This window comes from Coffea arabica, chromosome 1c (genome assembly GCF_036785885.1).
Source record: "Coffea arabica cultivar ET-39 chromosome 1c, Coffea Arabica ET-39 HiFi, whole genome shotgun sequence".
Classification (NCBI taxonomy): Eukaryota; Viridiplantae; Streptophyta; class Magnoliopsida; order Gentianales; family Rubiaceae; genus Coffea; species Coffea arabica.
In genome coordinates, this window is record NC_092310.1 from 47,037,563 (window position 1) to 47,051,989 (window position 14,427).

At 36.8% G+C, this 14,427-nt stretch overlaps 1 protein-coding gene across 1 annotated transcript; it reads right to left on the bottom strand.

Annotated features, from left to right (window-relative positions):
- Window positions 1–6,175: 6,175 nt before the first annotated feature.
- Window positions 6,176–14,427, bottom strand: LOC113741023 (uncharacterized). The gene is made up of 14 exons (XM_072073967.1): window positions 13,940–14,427; window positions 13,732–13,772; window positions 13,338–13,430; window positions 12,970–13,044; window positions 12,357–12,406; window positions 11,196–11,285; window positions 10,341–10,397; window positions 9,688–9,757; window positions 8,955–9,056; window positions 8,813–8,865; window positions 7,717–7,867; window positions 7,521–7,605; window positions 6,706–6,834; window positions 6,176–6,484 (listed from the first exon to the last, which is right to left on the bottom strand). The coding sequence occupies exons 1-14, from the start codon at window positions 14,274–14,276 to the stop codon at window positions 6,300–6,302; spliced, it is 1,518 nt and encodes a 505-aa protein (XP_071930068.1). The 5' UTR covers window positions 14,277–14,427; the 3' UTR covers window positions 6,176–6,299.

The window sequence follows — 14,427 nt, forward strand, 5'->3', positions numbered from 1 at the left end:
AGGATCTCCAAAGAAAGGTTTATCTTCAAAAAATGTTACTTCCATGGTTACAAACATTTTTTTCGAAATGGGGTCAAAGCATGTTGACCTTGGTCGATCAATCATTGGTTTTGATGATTAACAAACCAAAATGTAGATTTGGGCTAATGTTTTTATGTGAGCAATTTGTTAGAACAGATTCTTGTGGCACATGTCGGACGTCCGAAAGGAAGCTATCGGACGTCCGAAAGGATGAAGAACATCAAGAAGGAAACTCTGTCGGACGCTCGTGAGGAAGCATCGGACGTTCGGAAGGATCGGACGCATGCCTCGGACGCACATCGATCGCATCGGACGTCCGAGAAATTTCACAAAGATTTGATGACTCTCTGACGACATTCGGACGCAGGGTTCGGACGTCCGACAGGTGGTTTGGACGCAGGGTTCGGACGTCTGACAGGTGATTCGGACGTCCGACAGACCAACGGCTAGTTTTGACAGCATTTAATATTTGACCGTTGGAGAGCCTTTTGGAGCCATTTCTCACCTTCTATAAAAACCCCAAAGCACAAGAAGACAAGGGACTTTTGCCAACACAAAATACAAGCTTACAAGTGAGATTTTTGAGTAGAAAGATTCTTTGTTGGTTGTATAAGGGGTTGGGAAAGTTGGGTTGTGAGGTTGCTCAAGTGAAAGTTACTCTCTAGGATGAGTAAAACCTTGGTGAAGGTGAACCTATCACTTGAAGTGGTAAAACCTTGGTGAAGGTTGCCTCATTTATATAAAATAGTTCTTAATTGGGTGAGTGATCTTTCAAGTGTAGGTTGTTGAGGGTTAACTAAAATAGTTGTAAAACTCCTTGGCTCAACCAAAGAGTGTTTGGGGTGAGGAAGGAGTGAGCCTTCACTTGTACATCTTGGTTAGCATCGCCATCTATTGAAGAGGCTATTGGATTGATATTTGGTTTGCATTTCTTATCTTTTCTCTTTAATTAAGTTTTCTTTATTGTGCTTAAATTTGATATATCTTTGTGCATCATTGTGATATTGTTTGTACTCATTGGGTTGCACCAGACCTTACAAAGCATTTATACCCCTTTTGCATGGGTGCATATCCAACAAAAATGCATTTTCTTGCTCGAGGGTCTAACTTACTTCGACCTTGTTCATGATTGTGAACAAAGGCTATGCACCCAAACACCTTTAATGAGATTTCATATGCTAATCGAGACATGGGATAAATTGTTTTGAAAAAATTCAGAGGAGTTTGGAAATTCAAGGTTCTTGAGGGCATTCTGTTTATGAGATATGTAGCAGTTAAAATTGCTTCGCCCCATAGATATTTAGGAACATTTCTTGAAAAAAGTAATGCCATCGCCACTTCTAAAAGATGTTTATTTTTTCTTTCAGCTACCCCATTCTGTTGTGGGGTATCATTGCAGGAGCTTTGATGCACAATTCCTTTTTCAAGAAAAAAACTTCTCAAAATTTTATTGAAATATTCTTTTCCATTGTCACTCCGAACAATTTTGATTTTTTCTTGAAATTGTGTCAAAACCATGCTGTAGAATTTTTGAAACACACTTGCAACCTCTGATTTCTCTCTTAACAAATACACCCAACAAACTCTTGTGTGATCATCGATGAATGTAACAAACCATTTTTTTCTAGATGAAGTTGAAATTCTAGAGGGACCCCAAACATCAGTATGTAATAGAAAAAACGGTTTTGAGGGTTGATAAGGATATATAGAAAATGTAGACCGATGATGTTTAGCCAATTCGCAGATTTCACATTGAAAGGAAAATAAATCTTTATTCTTAAACAAATCTGAAAATAAGTATTTCATGTAATAAAAACTAGGATGTCCTAGTCTAAAGTGCCATAACATAATCTCTTTATTACTAATAATAGAGACAGACCCGTAACATGTGTTTTTGATTGGTGTTGTCATATTTGATCCATCTTCAAGGAAGTAAAGTTCCCCATTTTCTCTAGCACATCCAATCATCCTTCCCGTGGTCAGTTCCTGAAACTCACAAAAAGAGGGGAAAAAATTAATCCGACACATGAGATCCCTAGTTAATTTACTTATGGACAGCAAATTGCATGATAATTTTGGAACATGAAGAACTCTATGAAGTGTTAGAGTAGGAGAGATGACAACGGAACCTATGCCAGCTATGACGGATAATGATCCGTCAGCAACCTTGACCCTTTTATTGCCTGCACATGGACTGTAGGTAGAAAATAATTGTGACAAACTAGTCATATGGTCAGTGGCCCCAGAATCAATAACCCATATAATCCGTGGACAAGATGCATTTGATGTTTTACATGAAAGAGCAATAGTAAAAGGTTTACCATTTTTAGCAAAAGAACAGAAAGGAGTGAAGCTTTATGGCTCAGTGACTGAAAATTGTGGAGACTTAAAGAGTTTGTACAGTTGGCTTAATTGTTCCTTTGTGAAGGCTGGTGTCTCAGAGTCAGTTGTTGCTTTTGAGAATCCTCATTCACAGTCTGCAACACCTTGCTATCACCTCCATTTTTCTTCTTGAAATTCGATGGTTTCCCATGTAATTTCCAGCACGTGTCCTTTGTGTGCCACGACTTTTTACAGTGTTCACACCAAGGCTTCCTTCTTTTATCTCCGTCCAAATCTGTCCCCTTAGAAACCAATGCTGAAGTCTCAACTTCATCCTCTGCCTTGGACTTTAGCATCACCTTACGCCTTGATTCTTCTTTTCTGACCTCTGAAAATACTTCACGAATGGAGGGGAGAGGCTTCCTGCCCAAAATACGACCTCGCACCTCATCAAGTTCTTGATTTAGTCCGGCCAAGAAGACATAGACTTTGTCGTTCTCCTCCCGTTTCTTGTATCGAACACTGTCTGCATGGCAGTCCCATTCATCCTCAAAACAAAGATCCAATTCCTGCCATAAAGTTACCATCTGATTGTAATAGGTTGTAACATCTCTATCTTCTTGTCTTGATTTCCACAATTTTGTCTTGAGATTGAAAATTTGAGACGAATTCTCTATATCGGAATACATATCCCGGACAGCTTCCTACACATCCTTGGCTGTGGGCAGAAATAAGTGTGGCTTTCCTATTGCTGGTTCCATAGAGTTTATCAACCAAGCGATAACTAGAGAGTTCTCTAAATGCCATCTCTTCAAATTGGGATCTTCAGCAGCTGGTTGTTGAATTTCTCCAGTAAGGTGGCCGAGTTTACCTCTGCCATCGATAGCCAGTTTTATGGATTGATCCCATTCCATATAATTGGAACCATTTAATTTATAAACGGTTATTTGTAGGGAAGAAAAATTTGAAGCGGAGTAATCTGTAGTTTGGATAACTATTGAAGACGAGAATGAGTCTTCTTTTGTGTGAGCAGTCAATCCAGTCATGGCTGCTCGGTAGTTCATGGCAGGAATTGGTACATAGCCGGAGCTCTGATACCATGTAAATTTTAAAAGAAAAGAAAAAATGAACAAAAACTCTACTTTTCTTTATTTTCCCACACACTAAATATGCTTACAAGGTAGGCATTTATAGGACAATCATATCATAGTTCTGCCACCACTTAAGGTAATAGAGCCATGATTTTAGGGATTACGTAATCAACTCATATCCTATCTATTCAAACTTGATTGATCATAAGCAATAAAATCCCATAATCATGGGAGGTAATATCTCTCATAATCATGGGAGATAATTATGGAAGATAATATCTCCCATAATCATAGGAGATAATATCTTCGACAATATGGTTGTGGATAGCTGAAGGATTTGTTTGTAAGAACAACAGAGATGAAAAGCTTGGAAGATTTAGCAGAGGGTTACCTGATGGATCTAATTGGTCGAAGCCTGGTAATGGTTTCGAAAACTAGAAGCAATGGAGGGGTCAAAGCATGCCAAATTCATGACCTTTGCGCAAATTCTGTGTGGAAAAACCTAAAAAGCCAAGCAAGAAAATTTCTTGATGTTGCTGAAAGTGGATGAACTAAACTTCAGGCATGATAATGATTTACAATACAATCTTAATTTAGAGAATGCTACCCGTCAAATCTTCACCAAAAGGGGATATGTATTTCTTCTCATGCAGAGTACTTAAACAGGTGGAGGCCTTCTAGCAGGGATGTCCGGTCCTTGCTAATGCTTGCCACTGATGAAATTGAGGTCTGTTTATCAATGTACTCCTACTGTGGTGATGTCTCATTTATTGCTCAAACTTTATTAGAGTGCTGGATATATGGAACAGCAGGGTTGGAAAAATTCCCTAATGGAATAGAAATGCTGGTTCATCTAAGGTACATTGCAATTCAAGGATCTGTGAATTTTATTCCTTCCGAGTACTGAAAGGACTAGATGGAGCAGAATTACCAGATACTCTTTGGAAGATGGCAAGCTTGAGGCACGTTTGCAACACCATCTCTTCGTTTTGGCGATGACACCATGGAGAAGATTTTAAGAAGGCTACCGAGTATTCAAAAATTAAGCTGCATGTTTTTGGACTCGTGGGATTCTTCGTGGTGCTGCAATCAGCTTCCAGAATTAGATTTTCTACATAAACTTGAAACACTCAAGGTGTTTTCTTTTGGCAGGCTGAAATGTCCCTATGAGTTTAACTTCCCCTAAAATCTGAAAAAGCTCATTGGTAGAGTTTGTTCTCTCCTGTACAGAAATTTCAAAGATAGGTAAACTACCCAACCTTGAGGTCCTTAAACTCTATGGATCAGCCTTCCAGGGTAAACAAGGGGTGGTAGAGGATGGAGAATTCCTCAATCTCAAATTCCTGGAATTGGACAGGGTGGACATTGTCTTCTGGAATGCTTCTGATTACCCTTTCCCTAGTTTGCAGCGGTTGTTAGTAAAAGAATGCTGGCAACTTGACGAGGTCCCATCTAGCTTAGGAGATATAACAACACTAGAAATGATTGAGGTGCACTGGTGTAGCTGCTCTGCTGAGAAATTAGTAAAGCAAATTCAGGAAGAACGAAATGAGATGGGAAATTATGGGCTCAAGGTGCTTATTAAACCTCTATGGATGTATTAACCATTACCTACTTTGCTTAAGATAGTAAATCTGCAACTATTGTAATATTAGTGTTTAGTCGGAGAAAGCGTTTGAAGTGAATTATCTTACCATACCATCAAATGGAGATGATCGCATGTTAGCAAGAAAACGTTGGAAACATGAAATACATTGGAAGTTCATTCTTATTGATCCATTGTGGTGAAATATATGCTATTCTATCCAGTTTAAAGGCTTGCCAAAGTCTTCGAATGAGGAAAACATTGTGCTACCCATAATTCTCACAACCTGAGTCTTGTGTTCAGTACTAAACAAACTTTTCTGGCCACAGATTCATTAGTCAATCATGGGAAAAATAGTGCTTTTGCATAGTTAGCGACCAGATTTTAGATTTTCATAGGGTGAAAAAAAAAAAAAGCCTGAGGCTCGTTTTTCAGGAGAACCATAACCCCATACTGGTTCCTATGGCAACAAGGCCAAAGATGCTAGGATTTGAGTATTTCAAAAACTTATGCAGGTAAGACGTACTGCAAAACACAGTGGGCACAGTATTACATCTTGTAACCACTACTAAAGTACCATAGCTTGGGCATCTGAAACTTTTTGCTGTACTCTTCAAATGAAAGCAGACTGTCATTGCATCGTTACATTTTTTGCATCAGACAGAATGGCTAATGCGCTAATTGCCTTGAAATCTTTTTAATAACTTCCTATTTCATCTTCTTAAATGTATAAGACCGGTTACTGCATTTCAAGTCATGTGATAAGGTTGAGACGTGTTGCATGATCTTGAGCCATGACAGAGTCAAGAACGTCAATTGATTTTGCAATGTTGTGATTAATTCATTAACAACCAGCTCTTTTGGAACAATGGGACCATAACTTCTTGTTGCGTAAGAGCCTGAGAGCCTGATGGGCTGAAAACCAATCATACTGATATTGCACCATGTACTTAGGTGTACTTTACAGCATCCTGTAAGAGAGTTTCAAATTCTGAAGCTTCTGTCTCTCTCTCTCTCTCTCTCTCTCTCCTGATGAAAATTTAACTCGTATGTAGTCGTCCCTAGTTCTCCACTTATGTTACCTTCTAACCATAATATCCAAATATGCTTGGCACTCAGGGAAAAGAAAGAATCCAGATATGGAACACAACTGGAGTTGTAAATGTTGAATGAGAAGCAAAAATTATTAAATTTGAGAGAGTTTACCACATTGGATGTTACAGATATTTCAAGTGAGCAGTTAATTCTTCCCACTAACAGAAAGAACTTCAATTTGATTCTCAGAACTGGTGCCCAAGATTCTCAATTAGTTCTGAAAGAATGACATACCCTGCACTACCAATCACAAGTGAAAGGGTGAGCTTTCCTCCAGGGACCAGCGGGGGGAGCTTTGGAGACTCTGATGATTTAGAATATCTGTCTGACCAGGACATTGCAGCAGGTAGAATTCCAAACAAAACCAGAACTGCAAAACCATGAACGAAAAGTATCTGACCAGTCAGGACACGAGTGTTTTAAGACGAACAGAGAATCTGGTTTATGCAATGCTTTTGATTACATGTTTATAAATAAGTCCACACTAATGGACCATGTACATAAGATAACTTAGTGATGTCCAGTCAAAACTTGTCCAACTAAAAATTTACTTGAATCAGAATTTGAATTTTATTCATGCTACTATTATACCTCCATATGTTCCAGCAAAATCCAATGCTTTGAAGAATATCTCTGGATCAAGCAATGACAGTATCAATGGCGGAACCAATGTAAGTATATATGGCAAAGGACTGTTCTGACCAGAAGGCAACTTCAGCACTGCATTAGATGCATTGGCAACCAACAGGAAAATTACTATCATATATTTCATTATTGTTCAACAGTATAATTGCATCAATTTCCATCAGCTAACAAACTTCAGAGGAGGCAGCCTAGCTTGACTGAATCAGAAAGCAGCCCATTTTTATCTGTCATAAAAGCTAAAAGCACACACTTTTGACTTTGCTAACCCCAAAATTCTCTGTTCAGGTGTGTGGCAGATTCAAAATGCAGAAAAATGTTTTGCAAACATTATGTACATGTATACAGAACAGACACCAGTGTAGCATGTGTTCCCTTTTCTTGTTGTTCTAATCATTCTCTGCCAGTGCAATGCTCTAGACTCCCTTTACATTCTACTTGTGCATTTTGACCTATGGAACTGCAATAATTGTGCCTAAATGAAAAACATAGATATATGATCCCAATTGAAGCCATGCACACAACAAAAAGTTCCTAATCCATTTTATTTTCATTTCAGTTTCTCCCACCTTCAGTGAAATTGAGATGCATAAGCATTGGTACTACAAACTATAAGCAGCAATGCAGATGATGTAAAATCATGCTCTCTCTTTATTGTCAATTTATTTCACGTAAAGTAAGCTTGCAACAAATTAAACACTAATCTTTCCATTCTATGATAACACGATTCTTATTATGATGGTACGAACAAAAGGACCACTTACAGTCAGCAAGGAAGTCTGTAAGACCCAAAATAAATCCAATGTAGGAAGTTGCAATTGCAAGAAGTGAGAATATGTCAACTATAGGCTGCATGATTTCATTTTGATACAGACAGGAAAAATGAGATTGGTTAGACCTAAGAGCAGACAACCAACATGGACAACAGAAGGATAAAAAAAGGATGTTTCAAATACTTACCCCAACAACACCGTTTGTGGACCGCAGTTGTTGTAAAGGGTCAAAAATTTTGTCTGAGCCCATTTCAAGAGCTGGGATTGTTCCAAGTATAACTGCATTCCATATAAGAAAAAGAGCAAGGGGAATTGCTGTGCCCAGCACAATGGCTGTCCTACAAGTTAATAGCAGATACTAATGTCTCTGAGATAACCACCCCTAATTTAACTGCAAATCTTTAGCTGTGACCATATGGAGATTGCTTGAAGAATAGATACCATATAAAGGTAACTAAGTCAAGTAAAATCTTTATGAAACCATGCAAAAAAAATAGAAGAAGAAGAAAAAGTCAAGGTAATCAAGATCACAGCCACTTAATATTTGATGAATGGTATTGGCTGTAGTTAAGGAAATCATGCACAGGATTCTTAAAAAAAAAAAAAAGATTTTAGGGCCCCATTTAAGTTTTGATTCAAATCTCAGTAAATCAAATTTATAGCTAATTCATCAGTTTTACATTGTCAAGAACAATAGTTTAACCCATTATCTTTAGCTAAAGCTAAATACTATTCCCAATTATGAGGAGTCTTATCAATAAATGGAAGAATTTGGCCAAGTGTTGATCGAAATGAGGATGAGGTGTAGGCAACACATATCAAGACAAATTCCAAATTATAATTGCAGAAATTTCTGCTACTCATCAACAAAGTAATGTTTATCGTTTCAAGTAAAGGTTCAATTCATTTTACCCACAAATGCAATTCTAGGTCCTATATCCTCATGTGTTATGAATAAACTCCCACATAGATGTATAGATGTTAACATTTACTAGTTCGACATCTATTTGGGTGGATAGAAGTCACAATGGTATAATTTGGAAACTTCAGCACATTGTCAGGAACTAAATCCCGAGTACCTTGAAACAAAGTATGGGAATATTGCAAGATCTCAAATCATCTTATTTACGTTATTAAATTACTTCCATAATATTTGATTTATTAGAAAGGTTTCAGCTCCATGGATTTATACAGATATATAACATGTTCTGGTAATCTGACACCCATATTAGCATGAATTCAGCAAAATGTGGCAATTAAGTACTGGCGATTGGAGTTATCACCTAATTTTTGACATGTTTCCTTCCAGATTTGTGCAAAGGACTGGCACTACATTCTGAAACAAAGGAGCATCTGTCTGAATCAACTTGAAACAATGTTGTATTGGAAATTACTACTGATCCATTAATAGGTTGGTTATTTTACCTGGTAAACGAAAGAAAGAGCTATAATGGGTATACTTTGAGGAGCAGCTTCATAGTTTGCTTTTAAAAGAGCTTCCCAGTGCAAATCCCCACTAGCAACAACCTAAATAGTACAATAATTGTTTAATGGGATCTGGCCAAGACAAGAGTAGTGAAGCAAAAGTAACAGATTTTTATCATGAACATGTATAGAATTAGGAGAGCAACCTTTTTGATAAGTAACACTTTGGTTGTGATACTACAGACTGCTAAGTTTCCTTGAGTATTTAATTTTTAATCTGAGTAAGCTTTGGATGTCATCATGGTACTCTGACCAAATCAAGATGAAGTATCTGAGAACAGAAGTGGAAGCAAGCTTCAGAAGAAGGGAGATCAATCATGAATAAAGAAAAGATTTTGAGCAAGTCTATCACCAAGAATTTTGCATCTTTTATGCGCGCACTAGGATCATGGTATTAAAATGCAATTACTTATCTTTTGGAGAACAATTTGCCATAACTTTGAATGCAGATGAATGATAACTTACCTTTTTAATTCAGGCTTATAGCAAAAAAACCAAATTGCTTAGGAAATCATTGGCATAACAAATATTAGGACACTTTAACACGCGTGTAACTGCATTCAAATCCAAATAATTTCTTCTTCTTGCATGAATCGAAATGTATCATATCTGTGCAAGATCACATATTGAAGAATCTGATAAAACAGCTTGAAATAGTTAGAATGGGAATTACCACAAGAGCAGTGAAAGAAGCAATGATGCCGAAAACAAGAGCACCATTTACTGCTCCAATAAGCCGCTGACTACAATAAGATGGGAATGTTGAGTTACATTCAAAGCAAAGCCATAGTTGATATGCACTGATATATAAAATTTCATGTGGAGTTCATATATTAATTTTGAGATAATTTTGTCAACCAATCCATACACAGACTAGTCAAGAGCCAGGGTTCACCGCAATTCCTACACAAGGCTGCTACCAAAATTCCAAGAATGAAGTACAGCACAAATGTAGTCAGAGCTTCAAAGGCACCTTTAGGAGCAACATGATCTGCCTCTAGAATCAAATGCCATCTTGTGATTCTAGTTGAGTGAATCAACAGTAAGATGGTTAGGGCTTTTCATGGGAAGAGACATAAACGCCTTTTTTACGGCATTATCAAGTGCATAATCAAGTATTTACATTATTCAAGCATGACTGGCATATATAAGCCTAAGCTGATAGATGAAAGGACTAATGGTTTTTAATAAAATTTCATGATCTGTTTGTTGCATATGCAAATTGGCACTGTCATTTATAGGGCTAGAAGGAATAATTTGAAGATTGAACCATGACAAGAATGAAAAGTGCTGCACCAGAAAGAAAGAGGGCAAAGTAATATCAACCTGCCAAAGAAGCAAATTCCTCCAAAAAGGAGTGAAAACAAAGTTGCAGTTTCCCATCTGCAATCACAATGCTGCCCATCAACACCTAACAAGCATATAACACTATACTTATATCCACTAATAGAGTTTTTAGACTACAAGATATAAACTAGTGCATTAAAAATTGTTCTAGGAGATTGAAAGTTGTAAGATAACTCATGATTGCAATAAGTTCATTGCGTTTTAGATATCCCTTGGTTTATTGGCTCACATGGAGTTACCATCAGTGACCAATCCAAAGACTCAGTTTCCACTCCATGACATAAATGAACATTGTCCGCTTATGAAAAATCAGGTAATATATTATTTCCCATAATAATTTATTTCTGAGATATCATTTCTTTAGGAGATTTTACACAGGGTAAAGGGTTTGTATTTTGTAATGCTTAAAAAAAATTTCTTGGACCTGTAGCACCAATTTGTCTTTTAACTCAAACCTGAGTAATGCCCAACGTTAAACCCAGAAATCAATGTATAATAGCATATTATCCATTGATTTCTATAACAGAAAATGAATAATAAGAGTGAAATCAAAATTATAAATTCGGTCATATGTGCAGAAAATCTCCACGTGGCACAAGATATTGCCTTAGTAAAATTTCAAGGTAGCTGCATCTCTGAAAAAACTTATGACCTCAAACTTTAATTAGGTTCCAACTTCTACATTTTTTAGTTCTCAGAATAGGAAGAAGATGCTTCCTTTAAAACTGTGCTTCCAGTATGGTGAATCCTGGCTATTTGATGACACATAGTGAAAAGTGCATGTGAAGTGAATAGCAGTATTAAAATATAAGTAAAGGTAAAATCTAAACATACACCGGAATGCCTAGGAAATTTGTCAAAATAGCTGATGAACGAGCCACATATGCAACAAGTAGGGCATAATGAATGAACATATATGACCAGCTGTTACAAAAGAAGAGGAGTCGTGAGAAAAGTTAAATTGCAACATGAGTACCAAAGCCAGTATTGATAGATTGATCTCAATTTAGAAGGCAAAAATTATTACAAAATAAAGTATAATCAGTTACAAACAGAATATAAGGCCTAAATATTTTTAAGATGCTAGTCCATCACATATCACATGGTACTGCATGATGGTAAGTATCAAACAGCTAGTATGTCACAGAGAGAGAGAGAGAGAGAGAACCAATTGAGGATAAAGTTTTGAAAGAAATCTCCCATACAGAAGTTCACAGTTTCAAACACATTCAGTCAAAGCATTTTTTGAGAGCAAAATACCAATACATGGTAACCGGCAAATAATGTCACAGTATCGCTGAGCATGTCCAATTTTTGTTCTGTGTTTTTTCAGTTATAGGCCATACTAGAAGGGCAAGTAGGATTTAGAGTCTCTTATTCTCCCTGACCATCCCATGCCTTAAACCGATCAATCTGATAAAAACATATGCAGTATCCCGATGTAAAGATACCATTTATCCATCTACGTATTAGCATGTCCATTTCAGATTTACGATAAGTTACAGGGCATTTTAACCACAGGGAAAAAAAAAGATGAAGTACTACAGAATAAGTAAATTTAGAAAGGTCAATAAGTGAAGAAACACATTCAATAAAATCCCATGTATCTGTTAAAATTCTGTACTGGACATGCATTAACATCTATTTCTTTGTGTTTTTTTTGAGCAAATTCTTGTCACAATACTCTAAATTAAAGTATTTTGAGAATTTCCTGTTTTCACTTGGCATATATTGCTCAAACATATGTGATAAAGAACTCTAAGCCCAAAAAAAAGGACTAAAACCAAACAAAAACTTAAATAAATCTGAAATCACTTCCAGGAATCACATTGGCAAGTTTCATATCTCTTTCCATGACATACTGATGCGAGACAAATATATATATTTAGTACTACGAAAATGCTTGCTACAGCACATGACCATTTATTCATAACCAGATGAAACTCTGTTTAAGGCATTTGTCCTTTTAGAATAGAACAATGTGATGTAGCCTACCAAGCTATTTGTACACCAGCAGTCCCAAGAGTTCTCATGGCCATAGAAACCTACAAATTCCAAAGGAAATTATAAGAGTGGCATACTTACTGCTTTTGCAGCATTACAGTGTAATCCGGTTCAGTTACAAATATATGGACAACAGCTTTTGATAAGTGAGCAGAAATAAAGAAAACATAGGTAGATTAAAACTTAGTAATACTTTAGGATACATGTGTCTAACTAGCCAAAACTGTTTTAAACATCGCTAAAATTCCACCTTCAAGTGACTTAAATTATGTGGGTGAAAAGAACTTTCATTTTAAGTTTGCAGTCAGTCTCTAGTCTTCCACTTGCCAGAGTCATTGATAGAGTATAAAGTTTTTGCTAGCTACTTCTCATCAATTCAGCGAGAATATGTTCATCCCACAATCTAGGAATCTCAAGAGAACCTTTCTCTACCATATTTGGATTATTTTTTCATAGCAGGGATTCTAATTGTGGAAAACTGTGGGAGGTAATGTAACTTATCTGCTGCATGCTATGATGAATATATTCCTGATGAAAGAGTTATTAGCCAACATAAGCTTACCAAATTTTGCCCACTCAAGCCAAGGCAAGTTAGAAAAATTACCAGTGACACACCACCAGAACCCAATTCACACATTGTCTTCACATTCACTTCAGCAATGAGTAATCCAGTCACAACCTGCATTGATTTAGGTTTATGAAGGATTACTAAGCATAATTCCTTTGGAAACAGTGTGTCAAATAGTTGCAGAATCCTAGAGGTTGGGGAGCAGGAGAGGCCTCGATCTAACTTCACATGGCAGATCGCTAATGTTCTTGGTTCCCATGTTATGGTAAAATGTATGCATTGTTAAAAAAAAAAACGTATACATTGTCTCATTCACTTATCTAGCAAGACTGGCTTTTTTAGCATAGACATAAAGCAATGCTATTCATAGAGAATAGTCATAGAAGTTGAGCTGAACTAGTTACCATAAATATCCAGCCGAGAATGCAGACAATGGCAGAGGCCAAAAATCCAGCTTCTTGAGTAACTGCAGGAATTGCAAGTATCCCTGCGCCTACCTATTTAAAAATTGTAAATTCAATTCATGTGAGCTAATCTCCCTGTAACCTTTAACCAAAAAATATTAATTGTAAATAAAGCTCCCGAATGATGCTTAATCTAGGTCCAAAAAATTTGAATAGTTTTCAACTTCCAAATTTCTTGCATTATCCAGCAAGAATTATCCAAGAATGTTTCATTAGTGTAATTCAATATCTTATGCTTATTTCTATAGCAAAAATTAAAGACAAGAAATCTGGGTGTGTAGTGCATAAATCCACAGCATTCAAAAATCAAACCCCAAGTAGAATAAGTACTTACAGTTGTGCCAGCTACTAGAAATATAGCACTGCTAAGACTTCCTACAGAAAACAAAATTCAAAGACAGATTAAGCTAAATTAACAGTACTATCAACTGCAAAGAAGGGGAGAAAATGTGTGAAAATTCAACTTAACTATGCAAAACTCAAGAATAGAAAATAATCAACTTCGCAATGCAATGAAAACATGCAAAGGGAAAAATAGTTACCGGGGTCCCTTTTTAAAGTTGCTTGATTAAGATTGGAAAAAAGCCTCTCAAATTCATAAACTTTTTCTTCCTCTTCTTCTGCGGCTTTGGCTTGCTCTATTTGTTCAGTGGATTGTCTTTTCGAGAAGGATTTGAACTGCATAGGTAGATGACCTGCAAAACGGTGTCGGATCACCAGCTTTCTTGGCAACGGCAATGGATGAAAAGCTTCCATTGAAGGTTGGTGCTTCATAATTCTTATACAAGAAGGTGATGAACTGAAATGGGATGGAGATTTTGGGCGAAATAATGATATAGAAGATGATGGGCTTGAAAAATGGGAGAAGGCCATAGCCATTTGTTCACCTTCTTGCTCTGGTCTGTCTATAACTGTATTTTCAATTTTCAGTTGAGGTTTCGAGTCCTCAGCGGCAAAAATGAGTGGCAGAATTGCATTGACGTGGCACACTGCCAGGAGCTCAGTACAGGAAACATAGAAAGATAATGTG